This window comes from Dermacentor variabilis, chromosome 2 (assembly GCF_050947875.1).
Source record: "Dermacentor variabilis isolate Ectoservices chromosome 2, ASM5094787v1, whole genome shotgun sequence".
NCBI classification, from domain to species: domain Eukaryota; kingdom Metazoa; phylum Arthropoda; class Arachnida; order Ixodida; family Ixodidae; genus Dermacentor; species Dermacentor variabilis.
The window spans coordinates 71861702-71887377 of record NC_134569.1 but is presented as its reverse complement, the minus strand read 5'-3'; the positions used below and the strand labels follow the sequence as shown (position 1 = coordinate 71887377).

Genomic DNA, 25676 nt, shown 5'->3' with positions numbered 1-25676 from the left:
TCCATCTGTAGCGATAGCATTACAATTGCCAAAATACAAGCTAACCAGGTCCAGACTTGCACGCGTGACAGAAAAGAAGTAACTGATTACAATTACAATTACAATTACAGTCGATACCGGATATATCGAACCCGGACATATCGAATGCCTATATCGAACAGTTGAAAAATCCTCTTGGGAATCCCATGCCAAAGTATAGTGCTATTGTTCGCGTATATAGAACTCCCGTGCACCGGCATATTGATGTATCGACCTAAGTGTTGAGCTGCGCCCCGGCAAGTGCGCTTCTCCCACCATAACCCACCCCACCCCTGCAAGTGCGCTTCTCCCATCGCATCCCACCCCCGCATCCCGCATGTGCGCTTCTCCTCACGAAGCTCTCGCGATGTTCCCGCAATCTCACACACGCCGCCCCGCACTCTGAGAAAGGAGCATGTGGGTAAAAGGCACGCAATTGGGTGTGAAAGGGAAGCGGGAGGGGGAAACCACGCTGACCGCAGGCGCCCGTTTCCTGTGTTTTGGTTGGCTGACACCGCTGGCGCAGCGAGACAAACGAGGTCAGTGCAGCTTGGGCTTGTGGTAGTGCGGAAACGCCGAGTGGTGCATCTTTCAATTCGCTTTGTTCCTTTTATTCACGAAGCCAATGCGAAGGCTTGAGACTCGTGTGGTGCATTGTGTTTTTCTTTCCGTTTTTGGCACGTGTTCCAGAGCCATGGCCGCGAAAAAACGCAAGAATTTGGATTTTTCAACAAATGTGGACATCATTCGACGGGTGGAGGCTGGCGAGAAAAAGTCGTCGGCCGCCGCGGCATTCGCAATTCCTCGCAACACCCTGAGTACGATCCTCAAGAACAAAGCCGATGCTAAGCTGAAGGCAGTGCAGTGCAGTCATCCTGGAGTGTGTCGTGTGTGCATCCCAACCTTTTACAAGGTCAAGAAGGCATTGTACGCCTGGTTTTGGGAGGCACGTGCCAAGAACATACCTGTTGACGGCCCAATGCTCATGGAGAAGACCAAATGGTTTGCTGTGGCCTTCGGAGAAGAAAGCTTCACTGGTGGCACTTGTTGGCAGCAGCGATTTAAGAGTCGCTACAGCATCGTCGGAAAGACCCTTTTGGGCGAAAGCGAGGCGACTAGCACAAGTCACATAGAGAAGTGGTTGTCCGAAGAGTGGCCAAATATTTCGGACAGCTTTTCGCCGTCGCAAATATTCAACGCAGATGGGACGGCACTGTTTTGGCAAATGCTGCCAAACAAAACTCTGCATCTGAAGGGCACTGCATGCCATGGTGGAAAGAACAGCAAAGTGCATGTATCGATTTTGCTTGCTGCAAATATGGATGGGTCATGAAAACTACGGCCATTGGTTATCGGAAAGACAAGGTCGCCACACTGCTTTAAGAACGCGAAAGGCCTCCCGGTTTGATACGCGTCCAATAAGAAAGCTTGGATGACACACAATTTTTTCGTTGAGTGGCTACAGGCCGTGGGATGCTGAACTGGAGAAGTCTGGCCGCAAAGTTTGTCTTCTTCTTGATAATTGTTCGACCCATTATGTCGTCCACCCATTAAAGCAGATAACCCCCAAGTTTCTGGTGTCACAGATTTTTTTCTTCCGAAATAAAGTGCTCTGGTCATCGTGCTGTGTTTTTGTTTTTTTTACGCACCTTGGAGGTACAGATCGGTATGTTCCCGTTGGTCATGACATTGGGAAACTGCCTTGAGATGTGTGGAGTTGTTAGAGAAGCTTTTGACATGCATATGTCATATTTCGAATTATCGATATATCGAATTATTTCGTGATCCCTTTCGAGTTCGATATATCTGGGATCGACTGTACTTCATTCAAAAATGTAATAGATTACAGCGACAAATTACTGCCCCACAAAAGTAATTGAGTAATAACAAAATGTAATCAATTACTTTTACATAACTTTTCTCACAGCCTTTCATATGACTTTCTAGCATGTGCAGTATTCAGGTAAACGCAAACAGACTGGGCATTTTATCGGATGAGCAGAGGCGCAAAGGTGAACATTCTGCATGTTTAAGCCACCTGGTAGCACAGAGCTCGATCAGACAAACACAGAACTAATACTGCAGTAACCAAGTGCATTCTGCTTCACTCCTAGAGTAAATTTTTGGCAGCAACATGATTATGCTGCTGCCGAAAATTTACACCAGCAGCAAAGTAAAATACACTGGTTACGGCAATATTAGCTGTGTTTGTCTGGTTGAGCTCTATGCCACCAGGCCGCTCACGTGTATGCCTTCACCCCTCCTGTAAAACACTCAGTTCGCCTGCGTTCACCGCAGTACTGGACAAACTAAAACTCTTTATTAGCACTGCACAAATACAGCAAATCGAATGAGCTGGCCTCGCACTTTCAGTGTGCCCTCTGCAGCCCTTCGCACATTGTTTGTCTTTGCTAACAACTGCTTTGCAGAATTTTCGTTGGTCATCTTCCCTCATTTTCTTGTGCGAATTTTCAGTGACACTGAAAATTCGCTCTATGTGCATGCTACTACTGTGCACGATGCGTACATACGACCACTACTGGTGGATCCAGACCCACGAAATTAAAGTGTTCAAAGCTACATTGCCTGTTACAGTTTGTCTCACCAACAAAGTAACTGGGTACATGTATAATTCGTTACTAAAAAAAAGTAATTGAATTACAATGATTGTTACTAACTAGAAGAAAGCAATCAATCAATTACAAAAACACTGAAAAATTGAATTGATTACAAGTAATTAGTTGCATGTAATTCTTTAAGGACAAGTCTGACCTGGTTACATACAAGCATGCATGCAAATAACAATGCATTTACAAGCTTTTAATGGCCACATAATAAAGTCACTCATTTTCTTGTGAATCCGTTATTTCGGATTCCCAATAAATCAGAATTTTATGGGGCCCCATCGAGTCCGAATTATCAGTTGGCGACTGTACACATTTAGGCAAAATATAGAATTCACCAAAAGCAGAAGGATGTTCACCTACCTTACCTCTACAAACATCAAGACTTGCCCCTGTCTGCGGCCAGCCATTCTTAATGCATTGCAGTCCCTCAACCCCACTTTTCAGCAATGCATTAATTTTATAGAAAATAAAAAGAAACATCAATAGGATCTGCCAGCCCTCAAAGCAAGCTACAAGGCCTACTAATGCTGACAAGGTCACCATGTGTGGAGTTCGTAAATGACTAGTAGCCAGATCCTTCAATTCACCCCAGGCAATGTGCATGCTCAAGCATTCACACTTGGGCAATAGCATTAACCAACAGGACATAGTCCTCTACTGCTGTGGCAACATGCACTTGTGTCTTGCCACCATAAGGCAGAGTGATGGGATATGTGCTGAAAAAGCATGCCCCTGTGCTCACTCAAGACCCAATCCACTAAACTAAATTAACGTTAGCAGACATCACAGCCAAACCTGTGGAGGTATTCTGTAAAAGTTCACCTAGTGGACATGTCCATTTCGTCTGCCGTTAAGTTCTGATTGGCTGGGCTGGCCTGTGCGTCCACAGCAGCCAGGCACCACAGCCAATGAGCACTTCAGCAGCAGACGAAACGGACATGTCCACTTTGTGGACTCCAACAGGATACATCCCCTGGTAAACAACATCAACGCTCCAGTTGGTCTACACACCTTCCATAGGCCATTCAAGGACTTTAACATGCGCAGAGCCCAACTTTGTCGTGCAAGCAGGAGCATACAAAAGGGGAACCTTGAGAAATCCTCAGTGTATGTTTATGAAATGCTTTCGCTCAAACACCGAGACATTGCTCACCCCACACATCTGATTAATAAATGAGACAGAAGGAAAGGAAAAAAAAAACTGCAATAAAGAACATGCACTCAAGCCTACTAAGCATGCTTCAGAAGCTAGACTGAACTTCTTTGATTCAGGATTGTGTTACACTTGAGAACAGGGTATTGTGGTCACTTCAAGGCAAAAAATCTGCCTGATCACAACTTTAGCCACAGAATGAGAAATATTCTAGTTACAAGAAAGAGATGATGAAAACTTCCCAGCAAAAGCCTTACAACTTGCAAGTGGTCACTTACTTGGGATAGGGTAGGTGATGAGGGGGGATAACCCAGAGGAGAGCCGGGATTCTGGCCCAGAACTTGTGGTGAATGGGGTGGGTAGTAGCCCAGCTGCTGCTGCTGGTGCTGGTGCTGCTGGTGCTGGTGCTGCTGGTGCTGCTGCTGGTGCTGCTGCTGGTGCTGCTGCTGCTGCTGCTGCTGCTGCTGCTGTTGTTGCTGCTGCTGATGCTGTTGCTGCTGCTGTTGCTGCTGATGCTGTTGATGCTGCTGATGCTGCTGCTGTTGCTGATGCTGCTGCTGCTGTTGCTGCTGGGCTTGTTGAGAACTACCCCCATAGCCATCCAAGGAAAGTGCGTTCGTGTCCATGGTAAGGCCCTGCCAGGGAAAAGGAAGCAGTACAACTTCTAGATTCCAAGCATCCCACACCAGATTAGACTGTTACAATATTTTTTCGAAACCATGCCTCTATTAATTTGGTGCAAAAAGGTTGCTTACAACTGCAGAAAGTGGGGGACAGTGTTTTCACTCTTGAATTACACACCCAAACCACAGTGATAATGACGTCCCTGTGAGAGCATCGATTTCACAGTATATTAGCCCCATTTGTTTCTGTTTCCTTGCATCCTACCTCGTTGGTACGATACATTGTATATGTATACGTTTAGCATAAAGTCAAGGTCAAATGTTCTAAAATGTCTCCAAGTGAATTCTCTGATTTCCTAAAAGAAAGTGATGTAAACCTTGCTTATCCATAAACACTATAAGCAGTACCACATTATAATCAACACAACATCTTTCAAAGACTGCACATGAGCAAAACATGTACAACAAGCAGCCATACGTATCGGAGAATTGAAGCATGCAACTGGGATGTCTGTGTCCATTTAAATTTACGAACGTTGGAAAGTTAATGTCTGAGGACCTGTGGTCTTTACATGAAGCAGCCTAAGTGCAATCAAGTGAGCCACTGACAAATTTTTCAAACCTGCTCAATTATTCTACGCACAAGCTGTAAGCCACGTTTGTTTGGTGCAAAGTGTGTGTCACCGATAAGTGGCCAAGCCAAGGATTCTTCGTCACCTCGGCAACCACAATGCAACAGCATCATGCTGTCATCGCTACTTTTCTTTCTTTTATTTTCTCTCCTTGTTTGTACACTCTGCGTCTCATCCTCCTCCTCCACATCGCCCTTGTTGCTCTCCCCTCCCATCGACTAGCACACCTTGTTGAGAAGCTTGCTTGCTAAAGCGCTTCTCTGTGGGACTTTCCTGTGAAGGCTGCATTATAACCACTATTTTGTCTGCTGGGGGCTGCACTATAAGTAGCATGCATATACATGGAGTTCTGTGGAAAAGTAAATGGAATTCAGAAAAGGCCACGTTATAGCTAGTTCTGCACTATAAACGGTTACATTATCAGTGGTCTAAGCTGTATACTGTTCCTTTAAGCTTCACCCCCCCCCCCCACTCTATTTGGCCCACTCCATGAGCCTCACACAGTGAATATCAGCCCTCTTGTTTAAGATGCCCTGCAGCCTGAACACAAAATGTAATCTCAAACGGTTAAAACAAAGACGTTGAGAGCAAAAAAAGACGTAGCTGACTGCAAATGAGCTAAGCTTTTGTACGAGCAATAGTTGCTACCCTTGAGGACAACTACCACATTAATTCACACAACATTATGTACATTTAAGATATACACAACATGAATACTTCCAATTATAAAAATATAAACAGCTTCATCTGCATCATATTCAGCCTTCCAAATGTCACTAACGTTAACACAATGAAAAAGTAACGCCATGTGGCACTAGGGTACACATGTAGAAGCAGCATACATGGCATATTAGAAATAGTCACAACAAAACTTGTTAGGAGTACAGTAACAAGCATGGCAATTCAGTACTACAGCAACATTAACTACAGTGCTGATAAATACGCAGAGCACAGAAGAATGAGCCTTTCTTTCCTTTTTTTTTATTTATATATTTATTCCCTTTCAGTAATTTTTTTTTTTTTACAAGCACCGTTTTCTGCCGCTTTTTTTAAATCTCTTTCGAAGACACAATAGCCCATGACCACCAGCAAAGCAGGTAATAGAGGGTGTTGCTGTGCATTCGGCCTTTGACACGCCGCTGACACATGGCCATGTCACCGCCCTTGTGCACCAGCACTCCTTTATTCTCAATTCTACACCCTCGCCACTAACACACCTTGAGTTATTGTCGCCCCCCCCCCGCCCCCCCTTCTCTTCTTACCCCTTCTCCACATTAGAAGAACCCTACCTATATATACTGTGGCAAGGAAAGCATATGTCAAACGACAAGTGCACTTGTCAAAACGTTGGCCCCCAATTTTACTTTGTTCTCGTTTTGCTCATCATCTTGAATTTCCATCTCCCACCTTCCCCGTGTTTTCCCTGAGCACCACGACACGTATCGCATGTTTCAGTGACAACTGCTTCATACTATATTTAAAAAATAGGGCGTTCAAGACAAAATGATAATTTTTGCAGACCGAGTTTCATAGCAGCAGCTGACATTAGAATTTGCACAAAGTTGCTGATATCATTACTAACCTCTTCTACCCTGTTGTTGCCATTTCGTGACATACTAAACCTGAGGTCATAAATCCAAATCAGATGCTTAAGTGAGAAAAACCAACATTTTCACGCCATGTGCGGTCATCCAGTAAAAATTTGTCATCATGTCGCTACCTCTGATTCACAAAACAATGCTTTGCACTGGGTGCCTGCAACGAGGGTGAGCACTTAAAGAAGCCTGTACGGCTGCATCCATTCAGGCGCGTAATTCCAAGTAGTCACCTCTACAGAAGCGACTGCTTTAAAGACTGACATAAGATGTGAGACCGTCCACCTGCCAAGCCTAAGTTTGCTCCAGGCAAAAACTTACAAAGATAATGGCATTTTTTTTTTTGTCCCATGTGCACATTTCAGTTATCTTTGAACAAGTCTACAAATATCACCTGGGGTAGCAAGTGATGTGCAAGTACCATAATTCTGGACGATCTTACCTCACATGCAAGTATTTCAAACTGTAGCACGAATGCTTTTCTTGGGCAAAAAATATTCCGGCCTATAAAAGGCTAATTAACAATATTTGCCTGATTATAATTTTGATTAATCACTTTAGAGGGTATGTTTAACTGCACAATTGAAATCGGCCAGTATTCAAAGCAGGACCGTTTCCTAAGATAGCAATCCTCCAGCAGGAATATTAGCTGGAACATCAAAGCATTTTACAGCACATCTTGAGTTCCTATTTCTTGAGAAAGTGATGCAACGTAGACAGTTTATAAACAGCGTGTGTGTTTGTGTGTGTGTATATATATATATATATATATATATTGTTAGAAGCCAGCAAACAATGACACATGACTTCTTATGACCTCATTAGTGAAAATCAGGCCCCTCGGTTTCCCTTCTCATTTTATACAGGGTGTCCCCCGTAACTTGACCAAACTTTAAAAATATACAAATGCCACATAGCTGGACAGAACCAAGGTAATGTTGTGTGCCGTCACTTGGAGATACTCACATTATTTATTGCATTATACCTAACTACAGAATTAGTTTTAATTAATTAATAAACTTTTCAAATACTACATTTAGATCAAAAGTTCAATGAGACAATTGTAGAGCAACATGAAAAACTCCTGATGCATCTTTCTGTTGCTCAATAAATGCTACATAAGAGTGTTTTTCCGAGCATGAAAGAAGGCCGCGAAACACAGAGAATTACCGAGCGACTGGTCGCTCGAGGGCTTTGCGTGTATTTGTGGACGACGCTGCAGAGACGAGAGGATTGCCTTTCTTGATCAGTCATCTGGGAGCGCTAAAATAATGGCACCATACCTTGCTTGTTTTTGTATTTCACGGGCTTTCTTTAAAGTACAAGAAGCTCTATCAATGGTACATAGTTGCAAACACTTCAGTCAGCCATCTTTAAAAGTGATCTACAACTTTCATACTGACACTTTCTTGGTGAAGCCAATATTTAAAAAGTTCAGTAATGGGTTATACTAATTGATAAATACTGCAGACTATGCTGTGCGATTCTCAACACCACTGAGCTGGTTTCAGCCCCCTAGCACACTCCGTCATTTTTAAGACGTTTGTTACTTTTAGCTGGAACACCTTGTACACAAGTAAATGCACCACCGGATCCAGTTGTTTTATGGAACTCTGAAGGAACAGACAAACACATGAAAACATTAACCATATTTACTCGCACAATGAACGCACTTTTTAAAAAATGAGGCAAATTTGGGGGTATGCAGAACAAATTCTATGAGAACATTTTTTGAAAAAGCAGAAATTTAGAAGACTAATGACAAGCAAATGTATTCGATAACTTAACTTGGCAGTAAATAAACATTACCACCATTTGAATTGAAAATATAGTGACAGCGCTCCAGTCTTTGGCTCCTGCAAAGCACGATGCGTCCAATTTGTAGCGAGCAACTTGTCGTGTTGCTTCCACCAGTAGTGCATACAGACTTTGTAAGCACTGAAATATGACAATTCCCATTGGAAGAGCAAAGAACGATCTTAATTTGGAGAAAAGTTGGGGGAGCGTGTACTTTAGAAGTACATTTATTTTGCAAGTAAACAGAACATTTTTCTTTATGATTTGGCTGGAGTCTGGCCTTTCTCACAGCCGACCAAGGCAGGAACCCGGCCAAAACGTCGGAAGAAAGCATTTTCACGTGTTCGTCCATCCTTTTTGAGTGCATGCGAGAACACACACAGATACAAAAGAAAGACAAAGAGATAGAGGTGTTGCAAGCAACAAATAAAGTAGAATCTCGTTCATACGTTCTGAAACAAAGAGCAGGAGAAAAAAACTATGATCCAAATTCACTGAAAAGTTTGACAGACTTAAGTGCAGTTGACAGTTACATAATGCGAAGTGTTGCATGAATCATTGCAGCATGACATGTCAACACGAGCCAAGCTAGTAGGGCCCGAGCGTTGTTTTTTCGGCTTCAGCAAGCTTATGTTTGCACTCCTCAAGTTTTGCCTTGCTCAGCAGCTTCTTCAGGCAGGGCATTTTGGCAGGAAGTATTCACGTGCCCTTTCAGCGCAAGTCGTTGCTGCATGAGATGCCCACGCATATCAAGCTGATGAGACCCAAGTGACCCAAGATGCACATTGTTGTTTTCGTATTGCACAGCATTTTAAGACTGCAACAAAAAACCAGGATGAAATCAAGCTGGTGTGCGACCCAAGCATAGATGGCTACGATGCTGGCAAAACACGGCGCGCACTTCGTGCTACCAGTAGTAGGGAGTAGCGGTGCATTTGGGATACCACCTATTAAAAGCTTGCAGTTCACTTTCAACGGAACTACGCCCCACACATTTTAAAACAGTTAGGTGAAGGTGCCTATCGCAACAGGGTTGGCAAAGGTAGCTGTGAATGCGGCGAAGGAGATTTGCTGGTGCCAAAATAGGAAACTGAGTGCACACCGGTGTTTTCACGTGAGACAGATGGCCGAGTGTTGCAGGGAAGCTGCAGCGGAGAGTGGCCAGCATATTCGGTTGTGCACGCCTTGTGTCTTTTCTTGTTTACCTGAGATTTAGCAGCTGGAAAACGTATCGCATGATCACAGTTTGGCGATGTACTGAATGTTGGTGCTGCAAGATTGTGTTTTCCAGGAAGGCATGAACTGGCAAAAAAGGAAACTCAACTGCATTGGGTCATTTTTCATGTTCTCAATTGTGAACGTTAGGGCTGGGAAATTGTATGTAACGGGATCGTATCAACGAGATTCTACTGTACGAGAGTCAGCACTTGCCTAGTGCAGTCTTTCTTCTGTGCTCCATCTGTTAGATACACACAGCACTTAAATATATGATGTTAGAAGTAGCATCTACTCCAAACATAAGGCACTGAAGATCTCACAATTCTCACGAGACAAGAAGCGAAGAGTGACCTTCCTCAGCAGCCGTTAGCGGAGGGAGCACTTCTGCAGCCACAAAGCAGACGACGCCTTGCAGCATCATGGCATTACAGGCACGCGGATGGCACAGGAGGGAGAAGGGGAGGTCAGTACCGAGAGGAGAAAGAGCCCCTTCAATACAAAGAGCCCAGTGTTATTGGCGACCCACCTGGGGCACTGCCCCTTGTGTTATTGGTGGAGAGTGGGGACTTGTGACATGGAATGCTTTCGTCCCGCCAAGTCCCCTGCCAGAACAACACGTGCATGCGTGCAAATGTACACCCATGCATAGCAGGCAAGGCCCAAGGAGCAGAATCCAGTTAAAAACAGGCAGCAGAAGTGTCAGCAGCAGAAAGTTCAGAAACCTACTTCTCAAACAACATGTTCCTACCTATGTACAACTTAAAAGGGCACTGAAGGCAAAACACTTTGTTCGGCTAAATTCATGCATTGCTCTTTGAAAATTCTCTCAGCATTTATGCGTTCAATGGAAGCCAAACTTTCTTTCAATGTATTGCATATGGTTGCGGTATTATTTATATTTCAATATTTTTCAAATAGAAACCACAGTACTGAAGTTGCCATCCAGTGGTGTCCAAAATTGTATGATGCTTTTGTGAATTTCTGTGTAAAGAGCTTACAAACGTTGCTGGGATATATTTGGCCTGACTTCCAAACTAGTACAACATAATTACTTCTTTATTATATCAACCAAACCAGGGCCAGACATGGTCAGAGATCTAAAGTGGTTTGGGAGTACCAATGTTGTATGAACAATTATTGTCCCAACACACCACCTCAGTGCTTCGCTGTTACTGAGACTGGTACTGAGGCATTACGTCACTTTCAGACATACTATACTTTAGCCCTATGTAAAAGCAACTCATTCGTTACATAAGTGCAATAGCTTCTAATAGCCCTTTTTGTTGTGATGCGCTTCGTTTTTCACAGGTATGCATTTGGCATGCATGTTACAGATAGTCAGGCATAGTGCTGAGAGTGTCTTCCCCATCACCACCCATCTCGAAACCAAACCTTCTTCGTAAAAATTGTGAGCAATGTCTGCAACTTTCCTTTGTCACGTCCTTTCAAATTGACACCTTCTATTGCACATGGGCAATTGTCATGCTATGATGCGACTTCTGCACTTTGGAAGTGGTCGCTGCCACAGGTACATACAGCCTCTGTGTTGTACATTCTCAGGCGTGCCATCGTGCTCTGGTCATTTCTGCTCACCATGCTCACTTGAAGCTGGCCAACATCAGGTGCAAGCTTCCAGACAAAAGAAAGCGTTCCGGAATGTGGCAAGGTATTGTCGCAAGAAGAGGAAAGGATTTATGCTTCTGGCTAAGCTGTCAAGCCTATGCACACTATACAATGACACTCAGACAAGTGATTAACTTGAACTTTGTGATGCTCACGACTGTGTTTAATTGTTGCTTAGTTCAGATATATATATATATATATATATATATATATATATATATATATATATATATATATATATATATATATATATATATATATATATATATATATATATATATTATTACCAAGGAATTAGCCAAATTCCAGCAGACTCAAGCCACCATAGCATGTTACAACAAAGCCATAAAGAATTCAGTGCTGTAACAAAGCTGTAGGTTAAGTAGGCAGATAACAGCTCTGTAGGGCTGTGCTACCTGTGTTGTGAAGATTCAAAGTACAGCATCAACACAATGGCAATGCATTAAGAGCATAACCCATCAGTAAACAGCATGCAGGCAGACAACACTAATGGATGCTGTTCTAAGAGCAGTATAAACTCAAGCGTGCAGGGCCAAATTACTCATCGCAGTTAAGGAAACGCAGAACAATATTCAAATGTCGTAACTTAGCAGATACGATAATGACTCAGGAAAGCAGATGATTCCACACAAGGCAGTCTTTGTACAGTACACTGACGTTAGTGTTACATTTTTCGGCGCTTCTGTGAACAGGCCTTTCTTCTAGTTGCCAAGCCAGCTTGCCCACAGAGCAGCTTGCCAACCTAGTGGCACCAGCTGTTCACAGCCACTGTTCAAATCAATGGGTATGCGTACAGTGAGTGCGACTTCCGCAGCAAAATGGGAAATGACAATGTGGCTCTCGCCCACAACAACATGGGCAACTGTGAAATGCCAGCATGCACACATGGTACTTCGTCATAACTTCAGTGATGCTGCACAATTATTTTGGCAAAAGTGCAATGTTAAAAAGCAGGCTTGACAATTGTGAAAAGGGTTGAGCATGTTAACACTAAAAGTATATAAGCAGGCCATTTTTGCTTTCCAAGCTGGTTCATGCAGACAAGTCTACACTAAGTTAACTACACTTACTGCATAAAATATGGTGCAGGGTTAGCCTATGCTCTACCCATTATTCCTTCCTTATTTATTATTATTTTTTAAAGGTGACTACATCCAAACCTCTTTAAAACAGTGTTGCATCTCATTACACTGTACATATTCCTGATACTCGTTATGAATTAATGAATTATTGTGGGGTTTTAGGTGCCAAAACCCCGATTTGATTATGAGGCACGCTGTAGTGGGGCACTCCAGAAATTTGGACCACTCAAGGTTCTTTAACGTGCACCTAAATCTAAGTACACGGGTGTTTTTGCATTTCACCCCCATCGATATCTGGCGACCATGGTCGCCAGATTCGATCCCGCGACCTTGTGCTCAGCAGCCCAACACCATACCCACTAAGTAACCATGGCAGGTGATACTTGCCATGAGCACATACATAAGACCTCATCAATTTGACCCACACTAATTCGGAAAATCGGACAGTTCGAACTTGTTCTCTGGCCCTGGCAGGCAAATGCATTATTTCACGGCATCAAACTTGTTAATTCGGAGATATTTGGCCATACACCCGATTAATTCTGACAACCATCGGAGCGCAGCGAGCGCAGAGCACCGCAAATGTGCGACATAAAACAACAATAGCAGCAGTAGTGTCCAACCGAAACAAACAAGCGAAGTCCACATTGCCGTAGTCATCAGTGGAAACCATACATAAGCAATAATAACTTCGAAGCGCTTCACGCCTGTTTACAGCTTTATAGCTACAGCCTTTATTTTTGTATTTACCATCATGCATGACAGTGCACTGGCCAAGTGCCTTTAGAACTGCACAGTCACCATCTATGATCGCATCAAAAGCGACCACGGTTTTGTGTGTAGCAGTTGCAGCAAACAGTAGTTTCCCTTTGACTCACTGCATGTTGGCCGTGTGCCTTCAGAACAGCGTAGTCGCCATACGTGGTTGCGTCAATAGCGACTACAGTTTTGTTCGCAGCAGATACAGCAAAGAGTAGTTTCATTTCAACTCAGTGCATGTTGGCCGAATGCCTTCAAAAGTGCATGGTCGCCATCCAAGATCGCGTTGACAGCTCCGCTTCCATAGTTTCGACCACAGCTATTGTGGAGAGCAGTAATCTTGTTTTGATTCAGTGCAATGTATGAGCAATGGCACAAATATAGCATAAGCTGTCAAAGACGAAGAAAGAGTCTACCGTGGCCCGCATGCTAGCATCAAACCTGTCGGCTGCATGATGGACAGATGATCTGTTGCCGACCAGCTCACTGGCAAAAAAATAATCAGGATGTGCACACAGTACTGAAAGCATGTCTCGGATGAAAACCTGGATATTGTGCTGCGACCGCACTGCGTAGGAAGTCAGGAGGCCTTTGCCACTGCGAACACTAATCAGGCACAAGATGACGAGATTTGCAGCTTCCACATTTTTGTGCCAAATACAGCAGCTGACGAATTTTTCTGATTCCAAAAATTCGGAACTGATGGATATTCCGGATTTCATAGATGCCCTGTCATGGTTACCATAGCTAATGCATTTTTACGACTGATTTTTCGGATGAATTTAGGCCCCAAAGTTCGATTTTCCAGACTAAATCGCTCATTCCAAGGCATGCTACCTGATCTTAATGGCTGCCATGTTGGATTTGCCGCTGGCTTGGCTTCCGGTGTTCTGCTCTATAGCCTCCAAGATTGGGAGGCGCAAGCTATCAATAAACAATGCGCTCCATCCTTCAGTCTCGGGGGCCATGCCGCTCTTCCTTAGCTGACAAAGCACTCCAGGGGACGGCACTTTCTTTTTTTCTTTCTTTTTTCGGTCAGCACTATCGTCATAATCACTTAATGTGAGATCAGTTTATTCGGTTTTTTTTTCTTTTCCTTCTTTTTTTTTTTTACTTTCGGTTGCTATTGCCATGTCTCGGAGACGTCGCATCTTTGTGTGTGTTTGAGCAGCTTTGCATTTGTGTGATCGGTGCCACCTCTTGTGCCTTCGCAAGAGCCATGTGGTGCAAAGTAACGTGGCCCATTCGATCTACATGGCGATATCTGCGAACAGAGATTGCCAAAGCGGTGACGCTCTTGTCGACTGTATATGGAGATGACGTCACGCTTGCGCAAATTCAAGCAAACCTGATCACCTCTAAACGTAGCATGAAGCAGGGCATTATTAGAGATTTCCTTTAGGCCACTCTAAGACTAATCAATTTATTAGGGGGGGGGGGGAGTGAACAAGCCTTTTATACTGTTCGATTTTCCTGACTATTTTTCGTTTCCAACGAGGCCTAGAAAATCGGTCGGTGACTGTAGAAACAAGACCTGCTGTTTCATTCAGTAAGTAAAAACGTGTTGATGTAGTAAGCATCTGTTTATTGTTTGCTTGATACCCTCACTAATTTGACATTCAGTTGATCCGTACATTTTTTTCGGTCCTGTGAAATCCTAACTAACAAGGTTTTACTCTATCTGTTACGTGCAAATATTGCCAGAAAAAGCCTAAGATTCACATTATATCTGACAATTTGTCACATCCATGTTCATTATATCGAGGTTTGACTGTATAGTCACTGTTTTATGAGGCAAGGAAAGTGCTGGCTAAGTCCCGGCAGTATCTATGGTGATATATATTTGCTTCATTCACAAGGCAGCAAGGCCACAATAATCATGCAGGAAATGTACAGTAATGTGACTTGGCAATTCAGCGCACCATACAAGTTTGCAAAAGCAAGGGCACCACAGCGTGCGTAAGCAGCAAAAGGAGTAGCAGAGAACAGCAAGTGAGCATCAAGCAGGTGCCTATATGACAGAGGACCCATTGGGAACACGGGTCCAACACAAAACATTTTAATCCAACAGTAGACAAAGCATGTAGACCTTTTTCAGTGAGCACTAAATTCAAAAGCCTCTACATTCCTCTGCATGTAATACAGTGTGCGCCAATGTGCAGCGACTATCTGCGCCAAGCCAACCAGTCAGTCTTTGAAGCACTTACAGCAAAATGAGGAGGAATCACCTACCCCCAACTAACAACTGTCTCTCAAGTGAGGATAAAACTCGGAGTACACTGATTCGTAACAACAGCAATGCCCTGTACAACTAAAGGCAAAATATACAAGCACAGCTGCTTTGACAATCCAGCAGCGATACTAAACCGATGGGCCACACAGACCACATACAAAAAAGCTAAGTAAACTATAATATGGCATCAAAATTTTCAGCAACCCTATTGCACTGGCACAATGGAACACGTGACATAGCCTTGAAAAAGTCCAAATAGTCGAGCGTGTCCAAAAAGCGGTTCTCAGACAGATGTGGCACTGTCCACACGGCAGTACGTCAATAACAAAAACAATCTAAGGAGGGGTCAAAAGATACAGATCTGCCTTCTGTATTATATCCTTTTCTTGTAAGTCTCACAAACAGACTCATGATAATATTTAGAGACCGGAACTTCAGGCAACATGCCTATTTTTTTCCTGATGTCCCTATCGTGCCTATATAAGTACATACTACGGGTCTAGAAATATTTAGTGGCCCTCTTATTGAGCCTATAAATGCCTATTTCAATTTTGATGCCTATACGTATTACATCTTCAGAGGCTAAAAATGTCTTTTCTATGTTTTGACCTAGCCTCAGTTTGTTCATAATGTTATCAGCTGATTGGAAACCTGGTTGAAGGCAGCTGATTAATACCACAAGGACTTTGTTGGTGTAAAGGCTTTGGAAACGACGAGACCGTCACTGTGAGAAGGGCTCGAATTGCACTTCGCAACGATACACTTGAAGGTGACTTAGCGTGCTTGTGCACTAAGACCATGTTTTTATCTGACATCATTGAGAAACTTGAATGCTTCGGTGTAACTATGACATGGAATGTGGGGCTCATTTTGGAAGTTCAGGTAATGTTCGCTGCAATCCCCAATGAACATGTTGCTGATCATTAGTTCAAAACTTCCAATCTGTCTCAGACAAAAATCTCAGGTTTTCAGTACTGAAAAGAACTGTCAAAGGTTCTGAGCGGCGAATATCTTGAAATCATAGAGGGCATTGGATTATAGAAAGTTTCAAAGTACAAATATCTCCCTTAGCTCTGGTGTATGTTAAGCATTCCTTTAGTACTGCATACAAACCAATTCTGAGTAAAGAAAGGCGCAACATAAAACCTGAAAATCTTCAGATAGTGTGTTTGTCCCTGTCTTCACAACTTTGTCATGGTGTCTAGTCACACCAAATTTCAGATAAATCTTGCAGCATACGCAACATGCCTCATTCCTTTTTATGAAGAAAATAAAGTGAATTTCACAAAACAGGAGTTTAGTGGCCTGTGTTCCTTAAGAAATAGTAGTTTAGTCTCAGATGCACAGTGGAAGTTTTTATTAACTGAGCCTGTACATGCCTAAATGACAGTGTCTGGTCCCTATACAGTAAAAGCTAGTTTATTCGAATTCCGTGAGGATGCTACAAAAATTCCAATTATACAAAATTCAAACTAATGAAAGTCATAGAAAAAATAAAGCTCGGTTAAGGCGCATATATAGTCCGATATGGCGTGAGCACGCGTGCGCACACGCTACGTCATGTTGGCGTGAACAACAATGCCTATACTTCGAAGCACTGGCGCAGCCAACATAACCGGACGCGGCCATAATTGTCTGACACGCATGCTCTTGCTCCATGGCTCTTGCTCCATTCACACATTCGTCGCGCCAAGTGGTGCAGAGGAATGACGCAGTTTTACCCGAAAAGCGACGCATCGATTACAATAGCAAATTAGTAGATAGCTATACGAAGTAATGATAGTAGCTTTATCGGCCGTATCAACTTGTAAACATTCGCTTACTAACTAAATTAACAAGTACAGTGTCCTGCGCGCACAGGTAAACATGAACACATCTCGCTTGACGACTGCGGAAACTCGCTGAAAAAAGCTGGAGTGAGGAACTGCGCCAGTAACAGCGAGCAAATTGACCTTCGAATGGCTCTCGCTTCAATACTAACAAAACGTAGAAAGCATGTCGCATACGAAGCTACCAGCACTACGCGCACTCTCCAAACATCACAGATCGCTTTGAAGATGAAGCCTAGGCGGGCGCACACTTTGGCCACGTCGCAGATCACTTTCAAGATACGGCACCCGCATGGCCGCTCCGTAAGCAGCAGCCGCTGCCGGAGAAGAACATGCCTCCCTCCCTCCCTTTCTCCGCCTCACCCCCGTGCCATAGAGCCCGTGCCTCGCGTGCGACAGGAGACGGCGCGCATCCGCCCCGCCTTACCCCGCCTTCCTCGCTCGCACATACGAGATTGAGCCGCGTTCGTTGTCTCACCCTTGCACGCTTTCGCTCACACATACAGCATATGGCACAAGGCAATGAGTTTATCGCCCTTGAGCATTATACGGAGCCTCACGGGAGAGAAGCAACCTGCAGCAGAGGTGTTGGCCATGCCTGGTCAGACACAAATGCATCCCTCTTCAGTCAGGCTTAAACAAAGGGCCGCAGATGTAAAAAGCAAAGCTGCGCGGCTCGCGCATAGAGTCACTACCCAGTGACTACCCGCGCGGCGATGGTAGCATCACCAACATGCTCCCGCGCACTAGCACGCTCCCTATCCATGATGGCATGGAGTTCGAATTGTTAGTGGCGGTGCGGATTTTAGTGTGAATTAGGGGGATGTGTTACATATTGCTTTCAATACACTGCTGGACGGACCGCAGCGACTACTTCGAATGCTCAGAAATTTCGAATTAACGAGTTGTGAATCAACGAGCTTTTACTGTGTATGCCTTAATGATAGCTTTAATGCCTGTTGTAGGCACCTAAAACAGCAGTCTTTAGTGCCTAAACATCCAGTCTCTAACAATAATAGTAGGCGTAGAATAAAACCTGCAAGTCAAGACTAGCAACAACAGATGAAGTAGCGACAACAGGTGCACACTATAGGCTCTGTGGTAAGCATAAAGCCTGAAATCAGTGGTCTGTAGTCTGTAATAACCTACACAGATGAAGATTAACAGACTGAACAGACAAGAGATGACAAACTGCTTGGCTGTGGCAGAGTTGCCAGAAGAGGACTGGACATCAACACGTCTATAGCTGTCTTCTTCAAGCATTTCAAGAAAATAAGTGGTATCAAAATACTCTAAATAATTAAATGCGAGCATTCTTTTTACCCAATTTACTTAATAGAAAGCATTTACAGCAACAGAAACACAATTAGAATAAGCACTTTTCAATTGAAGCCAATCAGAACGAATCTCCATGGTTATGTGCTCCTTTTAATGCGCACATCTGGATTTCATGCACATACGACCAGCTCCAAGCCTGAAAAAGGTCTACAGCTCCTGAGGTGTCAAGTGCTGTGTTCCTCAGAGGGGGCTCCTCCTTCCTCCCTACCTCAACGGTGATCCGGGGTGGGTGGGGTCGGTGGTGTCGGCGGTGCAGGGGGGAGTGTGCACGTACTTGCCCGGAGGGTGCCCCCACCGTGGCAGCCTGCTGAGCGCTGGGACCATGCAGGCGACCTCCCGAGCCCAGCACCATGCTTGTCGAATTATGGTGCGCCCGGCGCCGCGATGACGGTGAAGGGGCAGGGCCTGGGCTCGCATGTCGGCCCGCCGATGGGCTCGTGCAGCCACGTGGAGAGCCCGGGGAACCTGCATTGCCTACCCACACATTAGCACAAGGGGCCCTTGTCAGCAAAACCAAAAGACCTGTACTGTGAGATGTACTTTTTGGGTTCTATGAGCAGCCAAACAGGTTGGCCTCACCACAAGTTCTTCATTCACAACCACTGCCATAAGAGCTACAGGTCTCTCACAGACCTGTAACTGTAACTGGAGGCACCTGCCTTGCTGAATGATATACATCTATGCAGTGAAACCTCGCTACCGCAAACATCACATTAATGCACTTTTGCAATTAACAAGCTTTTCAGAAATCCCCTGTTGACTTCTTATAGTTTCAATGTAAAAATATTTCAGGACTACGAACTTCAGAATACCTAACTTCTCAGTACCTAACTTTTCAGAATAACAATCATTATTCAGTTTCCCTGTGATGTTAACAACACCTCAGAACTACGAAATAATGTTTTAAAATCTGGGGATTCTTAGATTTCCGTGTATCCATCACGGCAGCCGAAACAGTAGGCTAGCAGACGACAAGGCACAGAGAGCGAACGTCACAGTGCACAGGTTCGGAAAACCTGAGACGGCGCCTGATAAGAAAAGAATGCGGGCGAGCGGAGGCAGCGACGCATCAGGTTTTGCGAGCGCATGCTCTGCCCAGAAAAGTGTCGCCAATGGAGGCACATCTCTTCCTTCCATGGAGGAAGGAAAAAGATAGGAGAAAGCACACCGCAACGCGATTGAAGCCAGTGTGGTGGCCCAACATGTGGTGAAAACGTCAGAGCGCACGATAGGTTTTAATATTTCCAGTTGACTTTTCTTTTTTTCAATACCCATTCGAAACCATTTGAAACTTTTCAAATAAACAAAAACATGGCTAACACCACGGCACTTTCTCTTAATGCTGCGCACAAGTTTCTAGATTGTGACGTCGAAGCACGGCGTTGCACTATGCGTGCCCGTCTGGCGAGCCGCATCAGACATACCTTTCAAGCGAGTTGGAAGGCGAGCGCACACTGAATAAAAAGTACCGGTAACCAAATGTCTTGGCAAATCTCGATTTTGCTCCATGATCTTGAGGCAAGAGGCCACGTGTTGGGCCACCACTGTGGCCTCACGAAGCATTCGTTTGCCTAGGTTGCCTGAGTGACGTACCAAAGTACCCGCATATAATACGAGTTCTTTTTTTCCTATTATTAGTGTCCCAAATTTTTGCCTCGTACTATATGTGAATCCGAAGCAACCACATGACTGAGGTAGTTGGAGAAGTATGGGAGAGGCCTTTGCCCTGCAGTGGGCGCAGCTAAGATGAGCTAAGATGATGATGATGATGATGATGATGATGATGATGATGATGATGATGATGATGTGCAGATCCGAACAAAAATTTAGTCAGATATTTGGGCTAGAAGTTTTGGTTTCATTATTGCTGCGTGGCTATGGCTTGATTTCAATACTGCTGCGTGGCTACAGCTTGGTTTCGTTCTTGCTGCATGACTGCAGCATTTCTTTATTAATGAGTACGCACCTTGGCAGCACACGTGCAAACCACGCTTCGCAAAGTGCATCTTTTTTATTCCGCATGAAGGACCAAGATGTCCGGACCACGAACACGAAAACATTACTCAGCTGTTTTCAAGATAAAGTTTACTTTAGTCGCACAGGACATCGGCAACAGTGCGGCCGGGAGGCAGTTTGGCATCAACAAGGGAAGCATTCATGGGTGGCGTCGACAGAAGGAAGTCCTATTCACGTGCAGCGGAATGCGAAGACGCTTTTGCAGCCGGAAGAATGGGACATTCCCGGAAATCGAACTCGCCCTGACGGAGTTCGTACGCGAACGGCGAGTCGCACATCTAGCTGTGAGCGTGAAGCCTATGCAGGCAAAAGCTAAGGAGCTTGCAAGAGGAAAAGGGCTACCGAGCTCTGCCTTCAAAGAGAGAAAGCACTGGATTTATTGCTACATGTGCCGTGCTGGATTTTCCTTAAGCCGCCAAAGTTCGATTTCGCAAAAGCTGCCTGAATCGTTCAAAGAGGTGCTTGTGACTTTCCGGCGCCACATTATTTCGCTGCACAAGTCCAAGAACTTCCAGCTAGGGCAAGTCGGCAATGCTGACCGAATGCCGGTTTATATGCACATGCCACCGTGCATGATAAGGGCTCTAAACAAGTTTATGTCCGGTCCACTCGCAACAAGAAAGCGCGAGTTACCGTCATGTTGTCGTGCACGGCAGACGGAAGCAAACTCCCGCCCTATGTCATCTTAAAGCGCAAGACGGTGCCTAAAGGTGAGGAGCTGCCAAAAAATGTGGTCTTGAGATGCCATGAGAAAGGTTGGATGGACAAGGATCTTGTGCTCGACTGGATAAAGTCCGTCTAGTGTAGGCGGACCGGCGCACTGTTGTCGTTCCCATCCATCCTCGCGCTGGACGCATTTCATTGCCATTTAGCTGACTCAGAGAAGAGGTTGTAGCTCGAATCCGTCACTGAACTCGTCGTTATCCCGGGTGGGATGATGTCTCAGCTGCAGCCTTTAGATGTTTGCGTGAACAAGCTGTTCAAGGACGCGGTCAAGTGGTGTTACGCAGATTGGATGTGCTCAAGTGAGTCTGCAGTGACGCCGACCGAGCAGCTGAAGCGGGCTTCGCCAGCCACGCTGTGCAAGTGGATTGCGGACGCATGGTCCAGCATACCAGAGGACCTTGTGCGTTGTGCATTCAAGAAGTGTGGCATCTAGAATGCGCTCGATGGGCACAGAAGATGCACCAAACCTTTGTAAGAGAGCTTTTTCAGCTGCTTTTCTTTTTATCAATTGGCTTTGAGTTGCGCCCTTTAACACATAGCTTGAACATCACATCAAGGCACAACTTCCAAGACCTGAAATAAATAAAAAATTGCCAATTTCGGAGATTATGCTCCGTGCCACAAGTATGGCAGTGTGACTAAGAGTCCTAGTAAGCTGAAAATCCTGCTTTTTTAAATGTTTTGATCCAACTAAATCTTACAATATCAAATATCAAATAAATATCAAGCTGTAAGAAAAAGGTAAAATATCTATGATCAGCGGGAACTTGAATTTGCCCTTTTGAGAAGAGAGTGCTCCACCGTGACATACCTCAAGAGGAAGACCGCTTCTTCTACTAAGTACCTAACTATAATAAAGGCCATAGTTTGAGCAGCTTCAACCTCGGACAAACCTAACCCTTCCCCTCTTCTGGCACTCCTTTAGAAGTCTCACTTTTGGCAGATCCCTTCGGGACACACTTGTTCCAACTTCCCTTCCCTCCTTAACAAATTGAAGCACCTTTCCCTCCTTGCTTAACACAAGTAAAACAATGGAGTCTAATCACGAATGTTGTGTCAGTGTATGCTGACTGCATCAGAAGCACTGCACTGTCAAGAGCTGCAGGAGCAAAGCACTGACCAGGGTGCAGGGGCGGCAGAGACGGTGGCCCCGGGCTGGCTCCCTGCTGTTGGTGAGCAAGCTCCTCCGAGGGGTCGAGTGGGGTTGCCAGGGGTGGCGGAAAATGCAGGCTGGTCAGGTCAGGAAGCGATCCCGTGTTGCCGTTGCCCATGGGGGGCGCCTGAAGGTTTCCAGAGCTGGGTCCCCCTGCCCCCTGAGGAGATGCCACCGTTGCACTGGGGCTGCCAGCTGCCAATGCTACGCCATCACTGCTCTCATCCTGGGGCAGGTAAATACTGCAAGACAAAAGCACATGTTCGCACCTGATCATAATGGGACAAAAAAGAAAGGGGCTATTGGCAATTTGGCATATTATTGTGCACAGTCACCTTTTTTTTTTTTAATAATACAGAATGTTTGCATTTGCTTAGTCAGCTAATGAAGGTTAATAGGCCCTTCTCACAATTGTCAAGCCAGATTCCCTGCAAGGAAGTTGGCCAAGCTAACGGCTAAGATCTAGCATTCACTTTTCCTCGCATAGTGGGCTGCTTATATCTATTCATGTGAGCCACTGCCATCCTGCTATGGCCAGTACAAAATGACATTCATATAAATTTAACTGGAAGCAAAAATCCTATGAAAACATTATATGACAGGACATAAAATACTACTAATTGTGACGTAATAAACAGTTGCCATGTAGAGGGAGTTGCAGACCTACACCAGCCAATGACAAAATGCACAGAATGATACTTTATTTTTTATTAATGATTGCACTACACCCACAGCTTGTGTGGCATTGTTTGCAAAAGTACAAAACAGACTATGGTGCAGTCCCTACTGGCACACTTCCACTATGTAACTTAATTTACATTTTGTCCCAACCATATCACGCAAGGGCCAGTTTTCCATCTTAAAGGGCCACTCACCAGGTCTGGCCATTTCGAGCTGACAAGCACAGTGCATACAATGCATGTTAAAATCGTGCCTGCTAAGTATGCTAAGTGTGCTGCAGAAAGAGCTAAAATTGCAAACCGAACACCGTTTGCCCTTCTCCTTGCGGGCGTCGTGCTCCTAGCCTGAGAGTCGACGTACAGTAAAACCTCGTTAATTTGAACTCGGTTTATTCGAAATCCCGCGTAATACGAAGGTTTTCGGCGGTCCCAACAGTTTGCATGCAAATTTTGCCGGATGTTTTGAACAGCCAGCGTGCCCATATCCAGATAATACGTCAGTTTAAACCATGGCCTCCGTGATTTTTCCGTGTCTCCGTGATCTGCAAAAAAAAAAAAATTAGTGTGCCAGTCTCTTAGGCCAGTATAGTTGCCGGAGCGGCAGCCAGGCGGCACTTTAAGTCAACTTCCTGTTTCCGGCAAACGTTGTGTGCAGTTTTGTGGAGTGTAGCAGCGGTAACAGTGAATTGCTGCGTACCGTAAGCAGACTGGAGGACGCAGCCTACGGTGCGGCTAACTACCGCGCCAAGCAGTCATGCATCGATGACTACCGTATTTACACGATTGTAAGTCAACCACTCTTTTTTAAGTTCGAAAATCTGAAGTGGGGGGATCGACTTACAATCAAAACCAAAACATGGCACCGCCAAAAAAGTGAGACCAACTGGAGCTACAACGTAGTTAGAATTTCATGTTTGCTCTATGGCCCTACCCATAGCTTTTCACTATCCCGCATTTGTTCGCTTTTCAGAAGGGTTTATCAACATTTTTGCGAGTTTTACAGTGCGCACAACACTCATAAGGGGGTGCCGATAGTTGATGGAAACGCCACTGTTTTATTCGCGGCGGCACCCTCAGTACGGCGGCGCTTGCGGGGAGTATCAGTAGTTCATGGAAGAGCAGACACCGCTCGCAGATTTCTCTTTGCCTGTAGCGCTTAGCTATCTCTATAGTTTGACGAAAGGCATTGGTTTGACGCATTCCACTTGCCTGCCGGCTACGTGCTACTTCTATGCTTCCTCAGTCACCATGAGTGCCCCAGGCCCACTAATCATTCGGCACTCGTTCACAGCAGTGTTCAAGAGGGCTGCCATCCTTTACGCCGAAGAAACAAATCACTGCGCAGCGGGCCGCAAGTTCAATGTTTCTGAATGGGTAGTGCGAGAGTGGCAACTGCAGCGAAAAGCGAAATTTTCACCTGTGACGGCAAGTAAGGAATTTCCCACGAGCAAGTCTGGACGCTTTCCAGAGCTGTAAGCTAAGCTTGCGGCATACGTCGCTGAAATGCGCAATCGGTCCCTGCCAGTGAAGTGCGACATGGTCATGTCTTCGCCTTTTAAGGACCTGCTCCGCTGTGAGTACGAGTGGCTGGCGGCAGAAGACCGCGAAATTACGCCAACCAAACCTGCCAAAAGAGCCTTCCTGATAGCTACGTGTGGTTGGGTGCATTAAGCGTGGGCTGCTGTTCTACAAGATGTTGTGGTGCGGTCGTTTTCCAAATGTGAAATTTCACAGGGCGACGACGCGCTGTGGGACCGTAGCAACGATGACGATGGCAACACTAGTGAAGATGACTAGTCCAGTGACCATGTCAGCTAATAATAAATTTTCATTATCGAATGCGCCCTCAAGTATGCTCTCCTTTTTTTTTTCCCCTGTTGCGATATGGGGGGGTCAACTTACATTCGAGTCGCCTTACAATAGCGTAAATACGTGACCATTTTTCAGGCAAAATAATGGTGCAGTGTTGATATAGCCCCATTTCGTACGTTTATTTCTCGTTTTTCGTCTATTTTTTTATAATTCGAAAACCTGGTAAATTCGATGATTTTTCATGGTCCGACGGACTTTGAATTAACGAGGTTCTACTGTAGATCGCACAAGTGCGCTAAGTACCTCGCACTGCTGTGACGTAGCTCGTAGTGACACGTGACTTTGCAAATTATTCAAAGCCACATCTGTTATTGGCGTAATTTGCTGCTTCAATAAACAAATTAAAGCTTTGAGAAATAATAAAACACCCAGACTGAATGGCTGCGTGTTCTTGTTTTACCTCCCACCACAGCAAGAGAGATGTACTTCTGTTCTGTCTGCCTGTTACCACATCATGGAGACGCGCGTGCAGACAACGAAAGTAGTATATAATTTCCTACTGTGTTCCAGCGCGCAATCACGCTCTATGAACCACTTGTGTCTGCCTAAGTATTCGCGTAGCACTGACTTATACTGCTAGTCAGGTGTCCTTGTGCACAGCACGCAAAATCGTGCGCTGTGCGAAACGAGACAATCACAACAGCTCGCGCATGACGGCGTCAACAGAAGTGCACCGCACCA

The 25676-nt window shown here is 44.9% G+C and overlaps 1 protein-coding gene across 8 annotated transcripts in view; it reads right to left on the bottom strand.

Moving 5' to 3' along the window:
- LOC142572080 (CREB-regulated transcription coactivator 1-like) overlaps positions 1-25676 on the bottom strand; it is a 132254-nt gene that overhangs the window by 63271 nt on the left and 43307 nt on the right. For 6 of the 8 annotated variants that reach the window (XM_075680910.1, XM_075680911.1, XM_075680903.1 and 3 more), the window contains 3 exons: positions 22411-22685; positions 18757-19022; positions 4077-4433 (listed from right to left, as the gene is read on the bottom strand). In XM_075680910.1, the coding sequence (XP_075537025.1) occupies positions 4077-4433; positions 18757-19022; positions 22411-22685 (898 nt within the window). The remainder of the gene's footprint in view (positions 1-4076; positions 4434-18756; positions 19023-22410; positions 22686-25676) is intronic. The other 2 variants (XM_075680908.1, XM_075680906.1) reach the window with 2 other exon arrangements.